The sequence below is a fragment of the Hypomesus nipponensis genome, chromosome 23 (assembly GCF_054491055.1).
Source record: "Hypomesus nipponensis isolate SF chromosome 23, ASM5449105v1, whole genome shotgun sequence".
Taxonomy (NCBI): domain Eukaryota; kingdom Metazoa; phylum Chordata; class Actinopteri; order Osmeriformes; family Osmeridae; genus Hypomesus; species Hypomesus nipponensis.
This window is the reverse complement of record NC_140383.1, coordinates 4,386,060-4,394,637: the sequence shown is the minus strand read 5'-3', so window position 1 is coordinate 4,394,637 and position 8,578 is coordinate 4,386,060. Positions and strand designations below refer to the sequence as shown.

The following is an 8,578-nucleotide window of genomic DNA, read 5'->3' as shown; positions in this document are numbered from 1 at the left end:
CTGTACTCTGTATTTGCATGTTGATGCCTCGTTGACTCGTACAGGTTTTGCATAGAGGATCTCCCTGGGCCATTAAAGCATTTTGGTCAAAACATTATGGAGATATTATACTTGTAGTGTTGTCTGACTCCAGGAGCAGACACTCTTTCCTCTGTGCCACACCCATCTGTCTCCATCTCTCAACAGTTTGCTTAACAGATTTGTCCCAGAAATACTCTGTGACTCTGGGCTCAACTATAAATCCCTGTCTCTTCTATCAACGGGATTCAAACTCAGCTGTGGAATCTGGATCACTTCCAAAAGGCGATATCCACAAACAGCAGCCTATAGCGAAGTGTTAACCTGCAAGTTAATTTAATACTCTACACTGTGTGATCTTTGTCTGGCTTCTATATGGTAATGGTTTTCACCACGGTGGTACCAATGTAGACTATATTATTTAATATTTGATCTGATAGATTTTGCATCCAGAAAATGCTTCCTTTCCTATAAATCCTTCAATTGGATGCCATGGGTATCCTACATCAAGCAGACTGTCTATGGCCTGTTTTCCAACAGCATTAACTGACAGTATCAACTCTATTTATATACTTCATGAACGTACATAAATGTTATCAAATGAAATAGATCATTGACACATTAATTATATAGTTCATGGTGTTTCCCTTTGGATTTTGAAATGCATTATTATTTTTTTAATTCGTCCTCCAAAAGCCTTCACTGTGCACATCAGGTCGAATAGATTTAGGTCGTATAGATGCAATCAAAACCGATCTGCTCACGGTTGGTTACGTTTCACAGAAAAACATTTCCAAATGAAGAGATATAGATTGCGCGACTGCACCACACACGCGTACAGATGTTGTGCGCGTACAAGTTATCAATAGATTGGTCTGCAGATGAATGAGGCCAACTTTAAATTCGAATATAAATTTAGATACCGGCGACAGAGCCTGTTTAACTTGACATATGTGAGCCACATCTGTCCACTAAACTCATATAAGGCTGCGGATATTAATTACAACCCTTACCCTACATCATCGAGTGACATGATTTTCAAGTAACCTACATAAAATATGCATCGATCAGTAGAGTATAAAGTTGCATTGACTACTCACGTAAGGAGAATCCGAGGAGTACCTGGAAAGGTTGAGGTAATGTGTGAATCTCTGCAGGTATAAAAAACTACGTAACTGTCGGTGGGAATGTGCGTGCGACCCCCTACTGTCCTAAATCCCGTGCTTGCTGGGCAGATGGACCTCCAAGCGGTCAACCTACACACACAATGTTTCTTCATCAAGATTGACAGTAAAATCGGTATCGTCCCTGAAACGCATTCTTGTTATATATTTAAACGTTTTGTTTGGCACGTTTGAGGGATGTAGTCATCTCCAAGTGTACACATATCGACGTCCACCAGATGGAGTTGTAGTTTATGAATACATGTTCCTGGTCCTTTTTGTTCTGGATTTATTTTTGAATATAAATGTTGTTTGTCTCAATATAGTTTATTGTTGTAAACGTTCATTATAAAATACATGTATAAAACAGTCTGCTTTTCTATTCTATGAATTCAAGCATTATTTGTTCAAACCATACAACCCTCTGGTCCAAACAGTATCCCTTAAAATGCATCATGAAGTCAAGTCACAGACCCACACCCCATTAAAACATTCATACACACAAATAAGATAATGACCCGCTATTAATGTCCAAGATGTGGAAAGTATCAATCCCAAAAAATAAAATCACCCCAAAAAATTGCAAGTGCTGTATGACCATTTAGAGCAGGATTATGAAGATAACTGTCAAGTTGTGGCTGCACTTCTTGATATCTAGGTTGATACACACATAATAAGGCACATTTGAGGCTTCTAATTATATATTACTATAAATGAAAGCAATGCAGAGGCAATGGAGGGATGTGGAGAAATTGGACCGACAATGGACTACGCAAAAACTGAGAGATGGGACTCCACCTCTCTGGATCTCATAGAGTCTTGGTGTGCTTAGTGTGGAAGATGTCCACCGAGGTCTCTTGGCACTCTCTCAAGTCGTAGTCACAGTAACCGATAGAGAAACGTCCCTGAAGAGACATACACAATAGGACAACACAAAACAACAAGAAAACAAAAAGAGCTTAGTGTGTGCATGAGTGTGTGTTTGTGTGTGTGTATGTGTCAGACTGAAAGATATATATTAGTTATGGTTAAGATAGTTATCTTACTTTTGGTTTCTTGAAGTAATCCAGTCCTCTTCCTATCTTGATAATCCAACCGTTGTCAAACCTAGGACGATTTTAATGTTGTTTAATGTTGCAAACAATCCTTGTACCGGGCAAACCCAACTAAAACTCACTACACCAACATATCTATTTATGAATATAGTAATATGGCTGAACCCCTAGATTGACTGAACCAAAGTATTTTGATGAAATACGTTTGGTGTATAGATAGACACTGTGGTACTCATCTCTGTGGTTTGACTGTACCTGATCTCCCTGTCATGGATGGAGGAAGAGTACTTGAGCTCCAGACACACCCCTTGAGCCTGCAGGCTCTGTCTCAGCTCCACCAGAGCTCCTGCCTGCTGGGAGGAACTGTCCTGGAGGACAGGAGACCAGTCACACAACCACACACAGACGTCATCACAGACAGAGCGTGACGGACCATAAGCTGGAGGATGAAAGGACAGCTAGTGTTTACTTCCGGGACCTAGCAAGGTGAAAACAACTGTATTTTGTTAAAAACGTTGGCTGGTGATTAATCTGTCTGGGGAAGTGGAGATCTAGGAGATGTCCTACCTCTTCCTGTGAAGTCAGCAGGTGGATGTTCTTCACTCCACAGGAAGCCTTCAGCAGCATCTCACAGAAACGCAGGAAGTTGTACAACTGGAGGAAATCAAATGAGAGTAATGATATGCAGCCCCAACATTTTGACATGCCTGTAAAGCGAGCTCATTATAGACACCCAGATCTGAATGGACCTACACAACAGACATTGTGGATTGCCTGGTGACTGGTTTGGTGTAGGGCTCTTAGGAGCTGTATAGTTCATGGTGTATGTGTGTGGTGATGCATGCTGGTAGATCTACGTCACCTGGTGGATGTGCCGTATGTAAGGGTCCTCCACCCAGACCTCAGTGAGACCCTCACTGATGTAAGGCTTGAACAGAACCTCATAGCTGTAGCCTGTGGAGTTTTCTGCAATCCTGATCTGCTCATGGTATTTCCCCTCTGCAGAGAGAGTGTGTGTGTGAGAGAGAGAGACAGAGAGAGAGAGAGAGAGAGAGAGAGAGAGAGAGAGAGAGAGAGAGAGAGAGAGAGAGAGAGAGAGAGAGACAGACAGACAGACAGACTGTCAACATTATCTCTTAAAATACCATCACACAGCTCATTTATTAGATGTGCCCATTCCTAATAAATAATAGACTGTAATTTGAGGATTCCTCACCTTCTTTTAGCTGGTTCACATGGACCTTGATCTGCTCTGCTCTGTCCATGTAACCCTTGATCTTGTCTCTGTAGTGGAGCTTCTTGGAGTCGTCTTTAACAGCTGTTTACAGATGATGATTATGATGATTGATTGATGATTATTTAACCCCTATACCTCTCTTAGTCTCTTTCTCCCAAGTGTGTACATGTGTATGGGACTACCCTACCTTTTAGAACGTCTATCAGAAGCTGGATTCCTTCTTGGTAACATACCAGGGACTCCTGAAAGCGCGAGCCATGATCCAGTTCAACCGCCCGCTTCAGGACGGAGATAGCCGAGGTCTCCATTCCGGTAACGTGATTTTGGGTCATGATACAAGAGCTGAATTGTCAACACTCAGTCGAGTTGGGAACAAATAGGTTCTAAAAATCCTCTTCTATTTTCTTCGACAAAACGCACACACACCAGTCACACTTCATGTGTTAAAATTTAATGTATGTGCTTTCTGATTTTCCCTTAAGTTAATCATTTGGCAGAATCATCTAAAAATGTTCTGCGGTACACATACCAGAACTCCAAGGTACTACACAATAATAACTCCCCGAGGAAACGACCTGCGTAAACAGAACGACTTGATGTGGTGGTTTGACGTTTTAGGCAAATATAATCAAACCTATATACATTTTATAAACTTTTAAATGTTATACTCTTTTAAAATGCACTCATAACACTGAATCGTTATCGAAGTTGCAATTTGCAAAACAGTAGGAACTATAACGGTCAGTAACACATTTCTCTAGGAGCTTTGTGAATGTAGCTACATCCTGTTTCCGTTTAAATGTCATAACGAAAGCGTGAATAACGTTGATGTGTTTTCTAACCTGTGCATAGATTTTTGGACGGAGAGAAGTTTTTGAAAACATGGGAGGATTATAAAGCATACATATCTTAGAGTAATGTTATATTGACCTCAGTACCATCCGCACACGAGTTTACTTTGACAGTAACCTTGGCGTGCCTGCCAGTTTCTCACAAGGTTGCTCAGCATAGCAAGACAAATCAACACAAGTGAAAATGGAAATTATCTTTCGAGCACTTTACTTAAATTGTCCTCGTTCAATAAAGGTAAGACTTCTCCTTTCGAGGTATACTGTTATGCGGGTTTTTGGGGTTGGTGTGTTCGTTCCATCGTTCCAACGCTGTCTGGCACTGTGTGCATCGTCTCAGACTTTAACAGAAGCCTCGTCGTTGCCATGGTCAATTTCATGCCGCAGCAAGTTCACTAAAGCGCGGATCCCACCAGAGGTGAGAAACTGTGAAGAAGTGAAGCGAGCAATTCAACAAACATTACCATTTGAATATCATCCACAATGGTTCTATTCTGTTGGAGTCTAAATATCTTCTCCCTGCAGGTTCTTGAGGAGAGATCGAAGCAGCATGACAAGTATGGAGGAGACCCAGAGCAGCCTCATAAACTTCACATTGTCACCCGCGTAAAGAGCACCATGCGTCGGCCGTACTGGGAGAAGATGATGATAAAAACTCTTGGCTTGGAGAAGGTAAAACAAGTTTTGTGTGTGTTAGGAATGCGAAATAAAGGAACAATAGTTTTGTTAATAGACGTTAACCGACGGAAATCGCCAATAGGAATGAATACAAATCCATACTGTACCAGTCTTATTTGCATAGCGGTCATCTTGAGATAATATATAAAATATGTATTTTGTTGCTCACTTGCTCAGCGATTGTTCCTCTGCCTCCCCTCCATTCAGGGACAAGTTCCTGTAATCCACAAGAATATTCCCTCAGTCAACAACCAACTGAAATTTGTGAAGCATTTAGTCAGGTAAAAGTGCAGCACACATTTCACAAGAGTGGAAAGAGTGGTAGCTAGTCTATCTGCATTCTGTTATTTTTCTGGGGGTGGTAGGCTTTGCTGTCATTATATCCGGCTCCTTATTCCTGTGCAGGATCCAGCCGTTGAAGCTGCCCTACGGCCTCCCTTCTGAGGAGGACATGGCTGACTCATACCTCAACAGCAAGGGAGAGCTGATAGTCCGACGTCTCCTCAAATCTGTGGATCCCAAGGCCCTGGAGTCTTAGCTATCCCCTCTGTGTTCCCAGCGCCTCGCACCCCCTCTCCCCCCATGGTCTGTCTTCATGTTGTATCTTGGCTCTCTTCAAGGAACAATGGAGATGTTTTTCTATTAATTAAAAAAACAAAGTGCAACTTTTTCACAGGTTTGTTTGTTGCCACAAATAAGGCATCGCATGTATGATTAATGTGCTTTGTGGCTTACAAGATTGTTTCCTTGATTGACAAAACGTTTGTGTTGCATAGACATTTCAGTCACTTTGCATAGAGGGCTCTACAAGAAAATACTTTGACGTTGGCTTGGTTTTATACAAACATAACTCACTTTGCAGCTGCTAAATTATAAAATTGTGAACATACTATAAAGTCACATCAGAGTGATAACCAGTTTTCTTTATTAAGATAAAGCACACATTTGTAGGAAAAACTCAACCTGTGCTACTAGCAACACAGAATGGAGGGAAGGAGGGCATATCAGGACTGCGGCTAACTTCCTTGGCACTTGGTTGTTGTTCATGAACAGCTGGATGACCAGGCCTCTTCCTGTGCATCCAGTCAACAAAGGCAACAGATGAGGCCAAGTCTAATACACAAAACATCATGTAAGGCTCTTCAGGGAGTTGCATCATTATGAAATTAAGATGACCAAATTCCATCAATGACACTCATCAGGGATATGAGGGTTATTGCACTCCCAGGAAGTGATGCAAGCTTTAGGAAACTGACATGATAAAACATAAAATTATATGGGTTCAAAAATAATTTATAACCAAAATGGTTTATGTTTTAATGTACATGTTCAATGTATGTGATCAATAATGAATACACACACACACAAGAACATTGTTATAGAACTTAAAAGGTGAAAGAAAAGGGATGACAGACTACATAAAAAACAACAGATGGACAAGGAGTTGGTCGGTCTAAGCCCAACACAGGAGCCAGGCTGTCTGTAGGATTCTGACAGGTCAGTGGGTGATGGAGTAGCCCGTAGAGAGAAGGAGGAGAGAGGGATGGTGCCCTCTTCCTAGTCTGAGTCAGAGTCTGAGTCGTAGCCTCTCCCTCGAATGGTCTTCTTCTCTACCTTGGTGAACTTTGTCCCTGACTTCTGTGTCAGTGTGGGAGGTTCCATGAGGTTACCACTGGGGAAGAGAGTGAGGACAGGATTGTTACCCCAAATTAGCTTGACTGGAACCATGTGCATGCTGCCTATGGCCCTGGTTCAACACCCAAATCCTCCCTTAAAATCAACTAGTTTTTTCTTTTCATGTCCTATCTGTCTCCAAAGACAGGTTTGAAGAGTCATCAAGCAGGACCTGGTAGTTAATACTGGTATGGGACTGCCCAGGCTGGGCAGGTAAGGTAATCACCTGTAGTTGATGATGTCTGAGCAGCCCAATCTCCACTCTAGCATCTCTGTGGGGAACTCATCCGTGTTCCCCAGATCCGTGAAGCCCACCACGTAGTCCTTAGTCTTCCCATCCTTTACCAGGGCCAGGGTGGGAATCACCTTGATCCGCAGCCTCTCTGTCAGAAAGGGAGCCTTCTCCACGTTCAGCTTCAGGAACTTGGTCTCCAGGTGCTTCTTGGCCAGAATGGCCAGATGTTTGTCTAAGATCTTACATCTATGGAGAGGGAGGGATAAAATCACAGTAAATGAGAAAAGAGGGAAATTAAGAGATTTAGAATATGTGAGGTAAAAAGGTGTTGTGTTTATAGAGCCCCGGAGCTCAACGTTTCTAGAATTGATTTCTTACCTGAATGTGGAATCTTTGTAGAAATGGCATACTGTGTTCTTGCTATCCTTGACCTCTGCAAAGAAGTCTTTCTCACTGGGAATCTCCCTGTACTCCCCATGTCCTTTAGAAATCCACTCCTTGAGAAAGATAACAGTTGCATGAATGTTCCAGCAATGATTAGCGATGCATCTAGAAAACATTCTAGAAATGATTTTTCAAGTTGCAGCACATTCATTTAGTCACCGAATCCGTTATTACGACAATTCCACAGTGTGCTTCCTCTAAAGCACACTGCATTCTGAGACATGTACTGTAATACAGCCTGTAACTTAGCACCCCTGGTCCACCCTTCATCCCTCCTAACCTGCTTCTGTTTCTGGGCTTTCTTCAAGGCCTCTAGTCTCCTCTCCTTCAGTTTCTCCAGGTCGTCGTCATCCATTCGCTCGAGCTTGTTTAGTTCTGCGTCCACCTGCTCCTCGACCATGCGTGCAGACTGCAGAACCTGATGCTCTAAGGCCTTGGCCATAATCTCCATTGACTGACTGGCCATGATGAATCCTCTCTGAAGCCGTCTGACGCACTGACACTTGCAACCTTGGGTTAAAACGTTGATAGGATAGAAATTCACATTGCTTTGTTAAGTGCTAGCCAAATTTCTTTTTTTAAAGCATACTAGTTGGGTAGCTTGAAGTTTATACGGCAACTGTAACCTGGTCACAGGTGACCATGGCAACAAAACCTTGATCTTAGCTTGCTTTAATCATTTTCAATGAGATACAATAATACAATTTGCAAGGTGACAATAGTTGAAACACCAACGGACTATATTTCGTCACTAGGTTTGTTGGCGCTAACGGCATGCAGTCATTGCTAGCTAGTAACTTAGTCAGCAACACTGACTGGGTCTCGGCTAATGCGTAGAGCTAGCTAGCTCTAACTAGCCTAGCTATCTTTAACTTGCACATGAAGCGCATCTAAACTGGAGATATCACTCAGACATTGCGCATACCATCATTAAAGTACAAGTGAAAACTCAAGACCGACAAAGTCCAGAATTTTAGACACACATGTATTCGTGTTAACAACACTGTACTGTACCTTGCTGTTCCTTCTGATAGCTGTCCGTGCTAAAAGACAAACCTTTGTTGATGCAGCGGCGCATAGGTTTGACGCCTGGGCAGGGGGCCTTCGTGATACCAGAGAATGTCTGTCGTCATATTGTAGTCCAAAGTCACCCGCGAAAGGGTCCTGTTCGGACTTCCGGGTTGTAAGGAAGTCCTTCACAGGGAAAATGTGTACTGTATTTAGCT

At 42.4% G+C, this 8,578-nt stretch overlaps 3 protein-coding genes across 3 annotated transcripts; 1 reads left to right on the top strand and 2 right to left on the bottom strand.

Moving 5' to 3' along the window:
- Positions 1–1,489: 1,489 nt before the first annotated feature.
- On the bottom strand, positions 1,490–4,115 carry mitd1 (MIT, microtubule interacting and transport, domain containing 1). Its single transcript, XM_084689222.1, has 7 exons — positions 3,661–4,115; positions 3,453–3,554; positions 3,099–3,235; positions 2,804–2,890; positions 2,492–2,604; positions 2,228–2,288; positions 1,490–2,086 (listed from the first exon to the last, which is right to left on the bottom strand). The coding sequence occupies exons 1-7, from the start codon at positions 3,803–3,805 to the stop codon at positions 1,991–1,993; spliced, it is 741 nt and encodes a 246-aa protein (XP_084545348.1). The 5' UTR covers positions 3,806–4,115; the 3' UTR covers positions 1,490–1,990.
- Positions 4,116–4,252: 137 nt separating this feature from the next.
- Positions 4,253–5,668, top strand: mrpl30 (mitochondrial ribosomal protein L30). Its single transcript, XM_084689223.1, has 5 exons — positions 4,253–4,559; positions 4,662–4,739; positions 4,847–4,993; positions 5,207–5,280; positions 5,405–5,668. Exons 1-5 carry the CDS (start codon positions 4,509–4,511, stop codon positions 5,535–5,537), a joined length of 483 nt encoding a protein of 160 aa, XP_084545349.1. The 5' UTR covers positions 4,253–4,508; the 3' UTR covers positions 5,538–5,668.
- Positions 5,669–5,907: 239 nt separating this feature from the next.
- On the bottom strand, positions 5,908–8,523 carry txndc9 (thioredoxin domain containing 9). Its single transcript, XM_084689221.1, has 5 exons — positions 8,367–8,523; positions 7,633–7,862; positions 7,287–7,405; positions 6,900–7,154; positions 5,908–6,671 (listed from the first exon to the last, which is right to left on the bottom strand). The coding sequence occupies exons 1-5, from the start codon at positions 8,428–8,430 to the stop codon at positions 6,557–6,559; spliced, it is 783 nt and encodes a 260-aa protein (XP_084545347.1). The 5' UTR covers positions 8,431–8,523; the 3' UTR covers positions 5,908–6,556.
- Between the last annotated feature and the right edge of the window lie 55 nt (positions 8,524–8,578).